The 17,716-nt window shown below is 43.4% G+C and overlaps 1 protein-coding gene across 10 annotated transcripts in view; it reads right to left on the bottom strand.

Annotated features, from left to right (window-relative positions):
• Positions 1 to 17,716, bottom strand: part of ETV6 (ETS variant transcription factor 6) — a 232,858-nt gene that overhangs the window by 25,496 nt on the left and 189,646 nt on the right. For 9 of the 10 annotated variants that reach the window (XM_053257828.1, XM_053257827.1, XM_053257825.1 and 6 more), the window contains one exon: positions 7,561 to 8,106. In XM_053257828.1, the coding sequence (XP_053113803.1) occupies positions 7,561 to 8,106 (546 nt within the window). Of the gene's footprint in view, positions 1 to 7,555; positions 8,107 to 17,716 lie in introns of those variants that run through there. The other variant, XM_053257830.1, reaches the window with a different exon arrangement.

The following is a 17,716-nucleotide window of genomic DNA, read 5'->3' on the forward strand; positions in this document are numbered from 1 at the left end:
AATAAAGTGATTAAACAAAACACTTTAAAAAACCCAAAAACCTCAGCTTAGGTCTTAAGGAAAAGGGGTCTGGAACCTCTCTGGTGCACCACTCTATCACCCATGGGCTTCATGGTAGAGATGTGCACGGAACAGCTGGTGGCTAGTTTGACTGTGTGTGTGTGTGTGTGTGTGTGTGTGTGTGTGTGTGTGTGTGTTTGGGGGGTTACCTTTAAGGAGCAGGGAGGTGCTCTTAACCCTCCTGCTGTGTTCCACTTGTGGAACTCTCTGCCACAGGATGTGGTGACGGCCAACAACCTGGATGGCTTTAAGAGGGGTTTGGATGACTTCATGGAGGAGAGGTCTATCAATGGCTACTAGTCAGAGGGCTGTGGGCCACCTCCAGCCTCAAGGGTGTGCCTCTGAGTACCAGTTGCAGGGGAGTAATGGCAGGAGAGAGGGCTTGTCCTCAACTCCTGCCTGTGGCTTCCAGCGGCATCTGGTGGGCCACTGTGCGAAACAGGATGCTGGACTAGATGGGCCTTGAGCCTGATCCAGCAGGGCTGTTCTTATGTTCTTACTAGTGTTTTTTAGCCCGTCACAATAACGGGCGCTAGCGTTCCCCCCCCCTTACCTCCCGTTCCCTCCGTCTCTGGCCAGCGCCAGAGTTCTGCCTGGGAGTTCCCGCGGCCGCCGCCGCCGCCCGCCCTCCCAGCTGCCCGAGTCCTCCTCAACCCCGGCCCGCGTCAGTCAGGCGATCAAAGACCATATTCTGAGAAGGAGAGAAGAGCTCGCAAACAGAGCTCCTCTCTCTGCAAAGCCTCTGGCTGAACTGGCGCTTTGGGCGCAAAGGATGCCTGTTGCATCCTTTGAGTCCATAGCGCCAGTCCGGGCAGAGGCTTTGCACAGAGAGGAGCTCTGTTTGCGAGCTCCTCTCTCCTTCTCAGAATATGGTCTTTGATCGCCCGACTGACGCGGGCCTAACGGGGTGAGGAGCACTCGGGCAGCTGGGAGGGAGGGAGGGCGGTCGTCGGCGGCAATTGTTTGGGCCGATTTGGCCCTTAATCATGGGGGGGGTGAGGAGGACTCGGGCAGCTGGGAGGGCGGGCGGCGGAGGCGGCAATTGTTTGGGCCAATTTGGCTAACATAGCCGCCCGTGTCTGGGCGGCTGTATCTTTCTCGGTGGTTCTGGGCATGCGCTCTGCGCATGCCCAGAACTGCCGAGAAAGACACGGGTGGCACGGGATCACACTTAAGGGTTTTATTATAGAGGATGTTCCCCCCACTGGCGCTGTCTGGGGCTTGAACCTGGCTTGCCTGGTATCCATCCTGAGTCACTGTGCAGTAAGCCGTGTTTTCACTGCTTAAGGCCAGCTGGGGCTTCCCTTGTGTATTATCCTGGTTTCTCCCCTGTCAAAAAGATGTTTTCCTGCAGATGGATGTTGCTTCCCCATGGGGACTTTGCTCTGGAGAGGCCTGTGTGTTTATTGCAGATGCCCCCTCCTCTTCAGAGGGAGCAGTCTTCTTTCCCTTTGATATGTGTGGTTAAAAAGGTGGCTATTAGCCATATGCGGCTGTGCCAGTGATATAAGCAAATTGGAAACCCTTCTGTGAAAGCCCTGCCTGCTCTGTTTTCCGCCTCTTGTGGCTTGTATCGCAGTAGCACATGCAGTAGGAGTCACTGTGACATACTTGTGTCAGGCGGGTTGCATGTTTTGTGTATGTGGAAGCAGACCAATGACATAACTGGAGGACAGACTTGCCTGGAGTCACCTGATCTCAGTGACAAAGTTAAGCACATGTTTACATCTGCCCCCAACCTGAAATCAATGGAATGAACAGCCAAGCTAGATGAGACATGGGAGACTCATGAGTGGGGTGGGGTGGGGGGTCAGATCTTTTGAAAGATGTTGTGCTGCAGAGGGGAGCATCCTATCAGGCTCTAATGAAACTGATTGGCAGATTCAGAACAGACCAAAGTACATCTATACAAAATGCATAGTTAACCTATGGAACACACAGTTATTAGCAGGGGTGTGCATAAAACCGGCTGGCCCGGTTTGGTTTGAGTCCGGTCTGGACTTGAACCTGACTGGACCAGTTTGGTCCGGTACTCCTCCAAACACCTCCCTTGACCTACAGGAAGCCTCCCAAAGGTAAATTAAAATTAAATTTAGAAAAAATTCACTGACTTGTCTGGGGGTTCGGTTCCGGTCCGATGGAACCGGGGGGGGGGGGAGGCGGGCGGTTCGGTTCGACCCCAAACCCCCGAACCAGTCCGCACATCCCTAGTTACTAGATGTGATATGACCACCAGTTTAGATGATCTTAAAATGCGATTAGACAAATTTATGGAGAATAGACCTATCAATGACCTACTGGTTACAACTGTAACATGAAACTTCCATGTTCAGAGGCAGCATGCACTGAACATGGTTTGTTGGAGAGCAACAGCATATGTGGGCTTTCTAAAAGCATTTGCTTCACCACTGTGGAAAACAGGATGGCAAAGCAGATGGACCCTTGGTCTGATCCTGCTGGCATCTTCCTTTATTCTTAGTGCTGCAGTCCCAATTTCATTCAATCTCCTTCAACCACATCTGGCCTTCAAGTAAATTAAAAAGAGACAGGGTCACAGATTTTATTGAGTTTGGCAGTTAAATATGCTGAGTTTTGCCTGGATTATGCCCATGCTGAATCAATTCTTACATTTAATTTTTTTTTTAACATGTACTCTCTTGTGATTGGAGGGGCTCTCAGCTTTGTAATATTGTACTATAGGATGGCTGTGCTTCTTTTTTAAAAAAAATTACATATCTGATAGAACCTTCCTTGATGTACCTTGTTTGATTTAAAATAATTGGATGTAGCTTATGTAAGATGTAACTATCTCTAGCAATAGTCCCCTGCTAACAGAGCAAAGAGGCACCTTTTAAAAATGATGATTCTCCCCGCATTTGTTTTGTATATAAACTGTGGGGCTAGCAAGCAAGGCTTTTATCTTCTATCTGGCTTTGGATCTGATTGATGGCCAAACCAGCTACTGGATGCTGCTAAAACCACCTTGCGCTGCGTAGGAGTTTCTTGCTCACAACTTACTAAAACATAGGCCTAGTTCTCATTGAGGTAGTGTTACCGGCTGAGCTTATTCTGCCCACTCCGAGAAGCCTCCCTGGTTGCAACTGCATCTCCAGCCTTGGAGATTGCACTTTTCCTATGCTCAGGAACTGTACTGCAATGTGAGCTCCCAGTCTATGTTATACATGGGGACAAGTCACTTAGTTGGCAGTGGACTGGTCACCTCTAGACTTGACTACAAGCCCCACAAATTGAAAAGGGGATTAGCTTCACACTCTCTATGAGGGGTGCCCAGCTAAGCAGACTCCCAGGACTAGCTACTGCAAGTGTCTGGCATCTAAGATCATTTCAGCCTTGGAATGAAATCTAAACTCCCCTCTTCCTCTCACAAAGAGAGACAATACCTGGCCATCAGGCCAGAGAGAAAAGACAGATAAGACAAGTGAAACTGCAGTCTCCATTACAATAGGGATGAGTCGGTGATGTAACTTTGAAGAGGTGCCCATTGAAACTCTTGATAGAATTATTGGGAAGCCCTTCCCAGCACAGGATATTCTTTAAACGCACCTGCACACTCCAATTGTCCTCACAATCAGCCTTGAATGCCATTCACACACACTCCTACCTAGGAAGGACTGACACAATGCATTCCAAAAAAAAAAAAAAATGTTGTCTGGGTTCCCCTGTTCATCAGAGCAGGATAAAAGACAAGTGCTCTCAAGGCACATTTTGGGATATAAGAATCCTTAACTCTATGACCCAGTGTGCTTCCTCGTGTATTATATTGCAGCTGTGACTCCCACTGCGAAACATCTTAGTGATCCCTTGTGCCTCTCACTCTGGACCCCAGCAGACTGCAACAAGAGACTTCAGCAGACCACCTTGGTGTTCCCCTATTCAGGACAGGTGATATAGCCTCTTGCCCAGCTCCTTTAGGCCTGAACTTATCCCTTTCTCTTATTTCTGAAATCTTGTCCCTCTATCTTAAAGTACCTCTCTAACCCGCCTGGGAATTTACAATAGTCTGTTTCTTAGCATATTAGTAGTGCCTTTAAACTAGGGCCACATAGTAATTTAGTCCGATCTTAGTTTTAGTAAACTTTGATTTAATTCAAACCTCTCTCTCAAGCTGATTTTCTTGAGTTCATATGCTTATTTATTTGTTTATTTATTCGATTTCTATACTGCCCTTCCAAAAATGGCTCAGGGTGGTGGACCCCTGTTCCCAAAGGGGTTGTGATTTTTTCACAACTTTTTTCACAATCTAAAAAAGAGAAAGAAAGATAGACACCAGCAACAGTCACCGGAGGTACTGTGCTGGGGGTGGATAGGGCCAGTTACTCTCCCCTGCTAAATAAAGTGAATCACCATGTTAAAAGGTGCCTCTTTGCCAAGTTAGCAGGGATTGCACAAATTACGCTTGCACAAATAAAGGCTGATTGGAACGGTCTCCCCTTTTGAACTAAATTCCCTACATTTGCCCAAACTAGGGTGTACAGGCCAATCACCCTGAATTTCAGGGAATTTCATTAACAGTAGTAAAGCTGTGTCTGAGGTTTGCCATTTCAGACTGCAGATCTGAAATGGGGACTGACATGATTTTGAATGTTCCTGCACAAGTAAGTAAATCAATCATTCAATCCAGGCACATAGAAAATGAGTGTGTCGGGGAAAGGCTATGCCAGTGACATCTAGCTTTCCACATGGAGGGATGATTTTGTGTGGAGAAGGACTCAGTCACATGAGTCTCCACTTGTTGTTTGATGTGGCACAGCCGACACAGGTTCACCACAAATAAATGGTAAATCTTCAGCTTGAGACATGTTAAGCAACAAGCTTAAAATTTAGTAAACTAAACAAAAACACTGTGTTAATATTATGTGCTGTGTAAATATTTCAAAAGTTATTTCAATAGCCAAAAGTATATGAAGTAAAAATTTGATTAAGAAAAAAATGCAGTAACGCACATTCAATATGGTTTAAATGCTATATTTTAAAATGTAAGATCTTTATGTAAACATTTTTATTTGAATACTTGTAAATATTAAGCTAAAAATTCAAAGCTATGCACGTTGATTACATTGTTTTAATTTAAAGCAAAAAACGTGAAGGCATTGAAACCTGTTAACTTACTCCTTTTTACATATCCAGAACACTGTACAGTGGAGAGAGACAAGGACAGTCATCTGAAAAATGTTAATTACAACTTTGAAACTGCCCAGTTTGACTGGCATTGTATCCATTCATTGTGTTACTAATTATTTTTATAAAACAATATGTTTTTAAAAATGGGAAAATTTCCATGAAAAAATATAGTAGTGGAAACCTTTCTGCCCCATCTCATAACTGTTAAGCCACTGGTAACTGCTTAGTAAAACCTGATAGGTGTAGGAAGTCAGATATGCCACATTTCCCAACCCCACTCCTTTTTTTTTTTGCTTATCTGCATACTAATGCATATGGACATTCACCGTTTAGCATCTTTATCAGCCTTTCAAATAGCCCTTAAGATGCTTTTTTTTAAAGCCTGGCTTTTAGTAATCTTTGAATGTTGTAAATTATTTTTTTACAGTTTTATTTTGTTTGTATTGTATTCATCTTTGTAGACCGCCTAGAACCTTTGGAGTCAGGCGGTATATAAATTAAATGAATAAAATACTGTTATCTCCTTTTTTCTCTTTGTTAAGTAAAGTGTGCCGTCAAGTCGATGTCGACTCCTGGTGCCCACAGAGCCCTGTGGGGTTTTTTTGGTAGAATGCAGGAGGGGTTTACCATTGCCTCCTCCCGTGCAGTATGAAATGGTGCCTTTCAGCATCTTCCTATATCGCTGCTGCCCGATATAGTACCAGTGGGAATTTGAACCGGCAACCTTCTGCTTGTTAGTCAAGCATTTCTCCACTGTGCCAATAGGTGGCTCATTTCTCTTTGGTACATAGTAAGTTTCCCCCCCTTCCAGATACAGTTTACTTCTGCAGAATCAAACCATCTGCCCTTTGCAGAATCAAAGCATCAACCACAATGGTAACCCCTCAGGCCCAATTCTTAAATTTATTTTGATTAATGAGACACAGTTTACATGTGATTGAATTACTAACTATTAATTGGAGCCCCTCTGCGTTTGCACTGGCTGACATTTGGATCCCTCCTGCATGAGTAGAGTCTGGGCAAAGAGTTAAAGCAATTTTAAGCCCCATTAAGTTGCATGGAATAGAATTAAGCATGTGCTTAAATCTCTCTTATAAATAGGACTTAACAGGCTTTCTGGTAAATGTTGCCCACTACTGGGTCTGATTTCACTTGTAGAATTAAATTTGTTTGCTGGAAAACCCAAGTACTTGGGCAACTGGGGTCACACACTTGATCTCAGCCAAAAGGCTGAGAAGTGGTTTGGGGTCTATATTTTGATGTGGCCACAGTGCAATTTCATTTGGCCCCTAGTGGCTCTCCCCTCTCCACCTCCACAATGTACTCAAGTTATAAGAAACAGAGATTCCATACTTCAGTGTTGCATCCCTCTTCAGGTTGTATGTAATATGTACATATCTATATGCACTCTGCAGTGCTTGAGTGCACTTAACTGCATAACTCTTGCTGCTAGATTGTGCCAAATATACTGAGAAGCTAACCACTGTCTGGAGAATAAAGTACCTTCTGACAATGCAGGCTGGCCATCCCTGAGTGAGGATAAGATCTAGAATGGGTCCATCCTAGATGTAACCAGTTGTATCAGAAGAGAACAAGAATCTGCTATGTGTGCATCTGTGCCCTACATTTTGTGGCTTGCTAGTGGAAGGCTGGTTTTATGCACCGTGGCTCTTTGGACTAGTGCCCGAGTCTGGAAACCATGATTATGACTAAGGCTTCATCTACACCAGCACCTTTCCCCCCAAGCCTTATCATTTCCCCCCTTGAGTGCCAACTTCCTTTTTGGTATCTTGCTTCATCCTTGATGCATTTGAAAAACTGTGCCTCCATCTTGCAAACGGCTACCAATTTTCCCCTTCATACATGGCTTGAAAGGAGGAGCCAAACACCCCCAAAGCATATTAATACTTGAGGCATAATTCATCGGGAAATTCTCCTATGTAAGCTCTGTTGAAACAGGGCTTACTCTGAAGAACCTCACAGCAGATTGTGCCCCATGGGTGAGATTTGTCACTCTCTCTCTCTCTCACTCGTCACTAGATTTTAGATGCCATTAAAATCTAATGCCATTTGTAACTAAGGGAAGCAGCTACATCACCACACTCATGCATGTGCCTTCTCTGACTATGCTGCATTGCCACTGATTGCTCTTTGATCTCTACCAAGTCACTGTCTATCTCAATTTCTCCATTGTTGCCTCCAAGAGGTGGCAACAAGTTTTGTGCTTTTAAATGAAGCTATAAAATTCTTTGCATTCATAAAATAAACAGAACTTCAAAACTGACTGTTCACAGCATTAACATTTTTGCTCAGGAAAGTTCGAGATAGATGCATGATTCGGGAACATGTTGCACTAACCTGCTATCCTTCCAATTGGCATTGTGTGCTCTTCAGGAGGGGAGACAGAGACCATGATGTGGTTCATGTATGCTAATTCTTCTCGGTGGGAGAGGTTGATGGGCTTCACCTCTCTGTGCAGCCCCTCTTCAGACAACCTCGAGGCTTTGAAATCGACAGAGTGCCTAGGGTTCAGTATCAAAGGGTGCATGATGGGGCTGGGCATCAGCTGGATCACCCTGGTATTTTCCTGCCGGGGGCTGGAAGGTTTCTGAAGCACTTCAGAAGGGGTTGGGCAGTGGTTATTCTCAATAGGAGACACTGAGAGAGGGTAAGACTCCTGGTGATTGTTTTCCTGGTGGTGTCTCGTCCCCAAGAGCCTTTCAGTTGGTGAGAGACGACGAACAGTGTTCTCCAGTGGCGATTTCAATGACCGCTGCTCGGGCTCAGGTGAAGGCCTGTGGTTGGCACTGATGGGAGATCTAGAACGATGCAACAGTTCAATGGTCGGTGGATTCTGATGGACTGCATCTGCCGATTGTCGTGAAGGTCTGTGGACAAAATTGTCTGAGGAGCAAAGAGAAAAAATTCTGAATTGTGTGATGGGTTCAACAAACTACAGAAACCCTTTAGATTAGGGAAGGCCAGCTGGTAGGGAAGATGTCATCCATGAAGCAAGGTCTCTGGCTCCAGTAATTTTAAACAAAGGTGGGGTTAATACTTTACCAATTTTTCTCCAAAACAATTTGGAGAAAAACAAATTGAAACAAACAATGTTTCAAAAAGTTATGACAAAGATGTTTTGCATCATGCTACTACAGTGGTGCACATGTGAAGCCTTTACTGCTGCTTTATTCTAAAGCCTATGAGCTGAGTGAACTCTGTGCTAAAAAAATTAAAATCCTGCACCAAGAAAAACTGAATTAAGGTATCTGTAAAAGGGTATATCACATTTGCATAATTTCTCTTATTTTGCATGATTTATTCTGCAAAATTTATTCTGCTTTTGTCAGTCATGAGCAGAACGAGGACGCTGTCCCCAATCCTGAAAAACCTATTTTGCCATTTTCCAGCTTCTGTGATGTCAGCAGGCATTAACACTTTGGAAACACTGATATACACAATACCTCTTTGTACACCTAACAGAACTGTAGCAATTTACAACCCTTTCATGGTGCCCCAAATCTGCAGTCTGAGGCGTCACTCTATCTCACTCATGGACTATTTCCAGACAGCAGGCTTTCCTGCGTCATCAAATTTGTCCCCCTCCCCGTGACACAAAAAGTGGATTTTTTACCCCTCACATAAACTGGACTATACTCTAACACACAATGAAAAACCCAAATCATGCATGTAGTGCTCCCTGATAGCTTACAGGGACTTCAGGGTAAATCTGGCCGATAAGTGAATGCACACCTTCCATTCCGGAGGAGGAGCTAAAAGCCCCATCTGGAAATGTTCATGGTAGGCCTGGTCCTGCCACAATGCATAGAGATGGCCATCATAGTTTTTCTTCTATTTCCTTGGTCTGTGGCTGCCACTATTCTTTTGAAAGGTCAGTTCAAAAAGGACAGAGTAGAGTCTTTGTCTGTTCTACAGATCTACACACTGTAAACAAAAGACTTCCACCAAGACTTACAAAAATCATTCACTGCTGGGAAAATGAGATTCCACCAGCACAAGCTCAGTGACCTTAGGCTGACTCTAAGCCCACTCATCAAGCTGTCCACCTCCTAAGAAATCTTGCCAGCAACCACCAGTTTCCTTGTAAAGGCTGAGGAGGAAGCGACATCGGTGTGGATTTTATGATTCACATGTCCAAAGCCATAAACAAGAAAGGTCTGTCTTTGTTTGACTATTTAGGTCAGTAATAACGAAATGGGCACAAGGAAGTGAAACTTGAGTGCCAGGCCTTGCCCTGTCTGCGGTGATTGAACAACAAAGTTTAAAAACTGGATTTAGAAAAAAGAAGAATGTAAGCATATTTCAGGCCCATGTGTGGCACTAGTTTGGCCAGCTGATGTGGAAGGCGCAACACTGATATTCCTTCCAACTGGCCTGATTTAAAAAACAAACAAACGCACATTACCTGATTTCAAAACTTAAACTGAGTTTAAGGATAAGGAGAGCATAGTACTGTTGATGGAGGATTTGTCCCCAAAGATGCAAATAAAGGCAGAGGCCAAGGCTTGGTTTGACTGAGGTGGTAAACCTGTGTCTGGTTATATCTCTTCAGATGGGTGTTTGCATAATTGGATGTTCCTCCAAATTAAAAAAAAATAAATTCTCCCACAGAACCTATATACATTGCTGCACAGAGACTGTGAAGAAGAACTCAGTATAGGAGAGAAAGGCTCTAGCCTAGCCTTCTCTCTGCTAGGCTTTCACGTGGTAGAACATTCCATCATATGTGCTCCCACTTAGTCTGAAGTGGAATAGCCCAGACACTACTTCAGTGCGGCCCAGGGCCATTCACACATCCAAGGGGTCCCCATGCAAGCACAGCCAGGTGACAGGTTTGTCAATAATATAGTTTAAGGTTATGTTTTTCCACCACCATGACAAGGTAGCCGGCATTTATGGATTTATGCCTCAGGCACCAAAATGTTTTGGATGAGATTTGCATAAACATCTGGAAGGTACGTTTGGAGATACCATTTGTGCAAACTAGAGCTTCCATGTAGGATTGTACATGTGGCTGCTGTGATTTCAACAATTCTAGAGCTACAAAAACCGCTGCTACAATTGCAAAAATCATACTGACTGCCTGCAAATTGTTCCTTCTTGAGCTCTGCCCTGCTGCCACAAGCCATTAGCCGTTCTGCAAGTTGCTCACATAGGAGGCCACCAGGAAGAACCATTATGTCAAGCCATGAATTCTACTGGGTGGAGTGAAATGGGGTGTAGAGAACAGAATGCTGGATTTGGACCAAGCAGAGCCGAGGAGACATTGGGCACTACCTCTCACCACTATACCTGGGTAGGGCTGCTTCCCGGCACTGCCTTCCCGGGTAGCCTGGGATTTTCACCCAACCATTTACCTGGGTAAAAGGGAGTGAGCGCACCCTTACCCAGGTACAGGGTCATGCATATGCTTGAGCTGCACACTGCCTGAGCGGACACAGAGCCGGGTGCCTAGAGTTCCTGACTCACTGTGGAATTCCTGTGCATTGTGGGGGTATCTAGAGGCGGGGGATGCATTATCCTGGCCTCCAGAATACCGTGTGGTTTGCAAAACTGCCAGTCATGTTGGTGCACAAGTCACATGGCCTGGGACCACACCGGATCGTCGGGGAGGGTGGTTTACTTTCCTCCCTCCCACCCTCTATGTCTCTGCGAAGGGCGAGAGGAGGCAACCTTGGACTTGATTGTGAGTGGCACCCAGGAACTGGTGTGTGATGTCAGTGTCATCGACCCTTTAGGGAACAGTGACCATAGTGCCATCAAATTCAGCATATGTGTGGGGAGAGAATCACCAAGGAAGTCTAACACAGACATTTTGAATTTCAGAAGAGGAAACTGCTCCCAAATGAGGCGTATGGTGAAAAGAAAGCTGAAAGGGAAAATCAGGAGACTCACGTCATTCCAGAGTGCATGGAATTTACTCAAAACCACAATACTAGAAGCCCAGTTAGATTGTATAACTAAAAGGAGGAAAGGTACCACTAAGTCCAGGAGGATGCCAGAATGGCTAACAGGTACCACCAAAGAAGCTGTTGGAGATGAACTTCCAGTGCATCGACCTTTTGCACCAACTGTCCTAATGACCACTAGGGGCATTGGGAGTAGAGACAGTGAGTCAGGGTCTCCCTATCTGTCCCTACTCTATGACCCCTGAACTGACTCTGCAGCACTTCCTATGCTGAGTCACAATCCTTCCTTTCCTCCTAGAGAGCAGATGGAAACATCTCTCTCTCTCCTTACCTATCCACTATGTAGTCCTTTAGATTAGAGATAGGTCTTTCCTATCTAAGTGTATTTAACAAATAAATATTTAGTGTTTACTCATACAAGGATCTCTATGTGTTTTCTTTAAATAGCTGCAATATCCGAACCATCCTCTGCTACCTACTCTGTAACTGGAGTGTGTGCTCATTCCTTAGTGCTCTGCTGTTTTACCTATTGTGGGTAAAAATCAACAACCTCTAACAGAAACTGCTCCCAAATGAGGAGTATGGTGAAAAGAAAGCTGAAAGGGAAAATCAGGAGACTCACGTCGTTCCAGAGTGCATGGAGTTTACTCAAAACCACAATACTAGAAGCCCAGTTAGATTGTATACCTAAAAGGAGGAAAGGTACCACTAAGTCCAAGAGGATGCCAGCATGGCTAACAGGTACCACCAAAGAAGCCATAAAAGGGAAGAAGACTTCCTTCCGAAATTGGAAGGCCTGTCCAAATGAAGAGAACAGAAAGGAACACAAACTCTGGCAAAAGAAATGCAAGGTGACAATAAGGGAGGCAAAAAGAGAGTTTGAGGAACATTTAGCCAAAAGTATGAAGGGGAATAAAAACCTCTTTAAATACATCAGAAGCAGGAAACCTACCAGGGAGGTGGTTGGACCAATAGACAATGAGGGAGGTAAAAGGATTATTAAGGACGATATGGAGGTTGCAGAGAAGCTAATGAGTTTTTTGCATCCATATGCAGCAGAGAATACTGAGCATATACCTGTTCCTGAACCAGGCCTTTGGGGGATGAAGGCTAAAGAACTGAGTCAGATAGAAGTGACAAGAGATGATGTTCTAAACTGTCTGGAAAAACTAAAAACTAACAAATCACCAGGGCCGGATGGCATCCATCCAAGAGTCCTCAAAGAACTCAAATGTGAAATTGCCGACCTCCTTGCTAAAATATATAACTTATCCCTGCAATTGGGCACTGTACCAGAGGACTGGAAAGTAGCCAATGTAACACTGATTTTTGAAAAGGGATCCAGGGGCGATCCGGGAAATTACAGGCCAGTTAGCTTAACGTCCATTCCAGGCAAATTGATGGAAAGCATCCTCAAGGATAGAATTGTAAAGCACCTAGAAGAACAGGCCCTGCTGGGAGTGAGCCAGCATAGCTTCCGCAAAGATAAATCTTGCCTCAAAAACCTTTTGGAGTTCTTTGAGAGTGTCAACAAGTGTGTGGATCAAGTTGATCCAGTTGACATAGTACAGGTGAAACTCGGAAAATTAGAATATCGTGCAAAAGTCCATTAATTTCAGTAATGCAAATTAAAAGGTGAAACTGATATATGAGACTGATGCATTACATGCAAAGCAAGATAAGTCAAGCCTTAATTTGTTATAATTGTGATGATCATGGCGTACAGCTCATGAAAACACCAAATCCACAATCTCAGAAAATTAGAATATTACATGGAACCAAGAAGACAAGGATTGTAGAATAGAACAATATCGGACCTCTGAAAAGTATAAGCATGCATATGTATTCAGTACTTGGTTTGGGCCCCTTTTGCAGCAATTACTGCCTCAATGCGGCATGGCATGGATGCTATCAGCCTGTGGCACTGATGAGGTGTTATGGAAGACCAGGATGCTTCATTAGCGGCCTTCAGCTCTTCTGCATTGTTTGGTCTCATGTCTCTCATCCTTCTCTTGGCAATGCCCCATAGATTCTCTATGGGGTCAGGTCAGGCGAGTTTGCGGGCCAATCAAGCACAGTACACTGTATACTTTTCAGAGGTCTGATATTGTTCTATTCTACAATCCTTGTCTTCTTGGTTCCATGTAATATTCTAATTTTCTGGGATTGTGGATTTGGGGTTTTCATGAGCTGTACGCCATGATCATCACAATTAAAACAAATTAAGGCTTGACTTATCTCGCTTTGCATGTAATGCGTCTGTCTCAAATATCAGTTTCACCTTTTAATGTGCATTACTGAAATTAATGGACTTTTGCACGATATTCTAATTTTCCAAGTTTCACCTGTATACCTGGACTTCCAAAAAGCTTTTGACAAAGTTCCTCATCAAAGACTCCTGAGGAAACTTAGCGGTCATGGAATAAGAGGACAAGTATCCCCTGCTAACTGGGCAAAGAGGCACCTTTTAACGTGGTGATTCTCTTTATTTAGCAGGAGGAGAGTAACTGGCCCTATCCACCTCCAGCACAGTACCTCCAGTGACTGTTGCTGGTGTCTATCTTGTGTTTCTTTTTAGAATGTGAGCCCATTGGGGACAGGGAGCCATCTTATTTATTTATTATTTCTCTGTGTAAACCGCTTTGAGCCATTTTTGGAAGGGACGTATAGAAATTGAATTAATAATAATAATAATAATAATAATAATAATAATAATATTAAGCCCCCAGTGAGGCACTACCTTGGCGTGGTTGTGGGGCTTGTGTGCTCTGATGAAGGTGAGAGCTATGCCAGAGGTCCAACCACACTGGACAGGTCTCACCAGAGGAGCCAGATGAAGAGTGCCTCTCCCATCAACAATATGGTGAGACGTAACTTTAATAAATCTATACCGGATCGGTCGTCGCCCAGGTCAACAAGGACCATGCCAGATGATATAGTCCCTGGACATCTGGTGGCAAGTGGGCAACAGGACTCAGGATCTTCAGTTGAGCAACCAGGGCTGGAGACAGCAAAGTTACTGGAAGAAACGTCGCTTAACCGAAAAAAAATACGAAAAATGCCAACAAGGAAATAATGATCTGCTATTACAAGTCTAGTCCAACTAGAAGAGGTTATTTAAAAAGAATGTAATAAATTTGGAAAGAGAAGCATCCAGACACAGAAATAAGAGAACAAAGGCTAGCAGACCAGAGAAGATTCATAATAAGAAATAAAGTATTCACAGGAGTTGAGTTGGAAGAACTGCAAAGAGCAACACAGGCTCAAGATATGGAAGAAGAATTATCACCAACTGAAGAAGTTGCTCAGGCGCAGGTGGAGGAGGTGTTGGAAATAGAGGATGCCACTGTTGCTGAACTGTTTCAAAATCAAAACCAGGCAACCTCCCCTTTGCCTTCACCTCAAAAACCCAAATGCCGTTTAACAGAAAAGCAACAAGAACTAAAGCAAAAAATAACTGAGCACATGAACCAAACAACCACCAGGGTTCGACTTCCAGCTCTAAAAACAGTTGCCAAAAAACAACTTGCTCAGGTATTAAAAGATGTCAATGCTGCACTTGCAGAAATAACAACCAAGAATTTGCAAGAAACAAACCAACTAATGTACAGTGCAGCAACAATATCAACACAAGAGCTCGGATTTAAGATCAGTGGACCTGTCGAAAAAGAAAGCAGTACATCACCTAAATGGAAGATTAGATTAGAAAATAAAATCTCCAGGCTTAGATCAGATGCTAGTAAATTGAAAGATATGAAAGACAAGAAGCTGAAGAATGAAAACACCAAACAGTATCTGATCCAAAAATACCACCTAGATTCCAGGAAAATTGGAGAAGTCCTGGAAATAATAAAGCAGCAAATAACAGCAGTGTCAAAGAAGATTAGTAGATATGAAGCCAGAATTACACAACACAGGCAGAATCTCCAATTCCAGTCGAATCAGAGACGTTTCTACCAAAGCATAGAAGGAGAAACTGCAAGAAACCTAGAAACACCAAATAAAGAAGAAACAGTGCAATTCTGGCGGAAATTATGGGACAATCCAATAGATTATAATAAAAAAGCAGGCTGGAGGAAAGAGGTCGAAAAATGTAACCAACAAATGCAAGATCTAATAATAACACCAGAATTAATAAGTGAAAGAGCAAAGAAAATTAAAAATTGGACTGCGCCAGGTGACGATGAACTGCATGGCTTTTGGCTTAAACACCTAACAAGCCTTCATAAACAACTATCAAAACAGTTCAATCACATTATGAAAGGCGGTGATATTGAACAATGGCTAACAACTGGGAAAACTCATCTCATTATGAAAGACCCAGCAAACGGTGCAGTTCCAAGTAATTATAGACCGATCACGTGCCTGCCAACCATGTTCAAATTATTAACTGGAATAATAGCAGATGAAGTCATGCAACACTTATTAACTAACAAACAGCTTCCAGTTGAACAGAAAGGAAATTGCCCGAACACCAGAGGCACAAAAGACCAGCTGCTGATTGACAAAATGATTTTAGAAAACTGCAAGAGAAGAAAAACCAATCTAAGTGTTGCATGGATTGACTACAAGAAAGCCTTCGATTCATTGCCTCACACATGGATACTAAAATGTTTAGAAACAACTGGTGTCAGCAAAAACATTCAGATATTTATTAAAAAAGCAATGAGCATGTGGAGTACACAGTTAAAAATCAATGGCGAGGCACTTAGGCAGGTTAGCATTAGAAGAGGCATTTTTCAAGGGGACTGACTATCCCCTCTATTGTTTGTAATCGCCATGACCCCACTTTCACAAATACTAAACAAAACAGGCCTCGGATACCAAACATCTAAAACATCAAGTAAAATTAACCATCTGCTGTACATGGACGATCTGAAGTTGTATGTAAAGTCCCAGTCAGAAATCGAATCACTGCTAAACACTGTCCGTATATTCAGTAGTGATATAGCAATGGAGTTTGGACTAGACAAGTGTGCTGCATTAATAATGAACAGAGGAAAAATAACAAAAACAGAAGGAATAGAACTGCCCAATGGAAGCAACATCAAGAACCTAGAAGAGAAAGAACGTTACAAATACTTGGGCATTCTCCAGGCTGATAACATCGCACACACTGAAGTTAAAAGAAAAATTGGAAGTGAATACATCAGGAGAGTTAGAAAAATCCTAAAGTCCAAACTCAATGACGGGAACACCATACAAGCCATAAACACCTGGGCTATACCTGTTATCAGATACACTGCAGGAATAATAGACTGGACCCAGGCAGAGCTAGAGATGCTAGATCGTAAGACCAGGAAAATCATGACCATCAATCATGCTCTGCACCCCCGCAGTGATGTAGATAGGCTCTACCTCCCTCGCAGCTCAGGTGGAAGAGGAATGCTGCAAGTCCATCAAACAGTAGATGAAGAGAAAAGAGGCCTTGAAGAATATATCAAGGACAGTGAAGAAGATGCACTTAAAATGGTCAAGAACGAGAAACTATTCAACACCAATGAAACAAAGCAGGCCTACAAGAAAGAACAAGTCAAGAACCGAGCAGAAAAATGGAGAAATAAGCCCCTGCATGGTCAATATTTGCACAATATAAGTGGAAAATCAGACATCACCAAGACCTGGCAATGGCTTAAGAATGGCAACTTGAAGAAAGAAACAGAGGGTTTAATACTGGCTGCACAAGAACAGGCACTAAGAACAAATGCAATAAGAGCAAAAGTCAAAAAATCCACAACAAACAGCAAGTGCTGCCTTTGTAAAGAAGCAGATGAAACAGTGGACCACCTGATCAGCTGTTGTAAGAAGATCGGACAGACTGACTACAAACAAAGGCATGACAAGGTAGCAGGGATGATACACTGGAACATCTGCAAAAAATACAAGCTACCTGTAGCCAAGAATTGGTGGGACCATAAAATTGAAAAAGTTGAAGAAAATGAAGATGTAAAAATATTATGGGACTTCCGACTACAAACAGACAAACATCTGCCACTCAATACACCAGATATAACTGTAGTCGAGAAGAAAGAAAAAACAAGTCAAAATGATCGACACAGCAATACCAGGGGATAGCAGAATAGAAGAAAAAGAAATAGAAAAAATCACCAAATACAAAGATCTACAAATTGAAATGGAAAGGCTGTGGCAGAAAAAGACCAAAATAATCCCAGTGGTAATTGGCGCCCTGGGTGCAGTCCCAAAAGACCTTGAAGAGCACCTCAACACCATAGGGGCCACAGAAATCACCATCAGCCAATTACAAAAAGCAGCTTTACTGGGAACAGCCTATATTTTGCGATGATATCTATAATAACCAACAGTATTGATGATAACATTCAGCCATCCCAGGTCCTTGGGAAGGACTCGATGTCTGGATAAAACAAACCAGTCAATAACACCTGTCTGACTGTGTAAACAAGAAATAATAATAATAATAAGTACATGTGTGGCTTGCTAACTGGACAAGAAATAGAGCGTAGGTATAAATGGAGAGTTTTCACATTGGAGAGAAGTAAGAAGTGGGGTCCCCCAGGGATCTGTACTGGGACCGGTACTTTTTAATTTATTCATAAATGATCTAG

The sequence above is a fragment of the Hemicordylus capensis genome, chromosome 5 (assembly GCF_027244095.1).
Source record: "Hemicordylus capensis ecotype Gifberg chromosome 5, rHemCap1.1.pri, whole genome shotgun sequence".
NCBI classification, from domain to species: Eukaryota; Metazoa; Chordata; class Lepidosauria; order Squamata; family Cordylidae; genus Hemicordylus; species Hemicordylus capensis.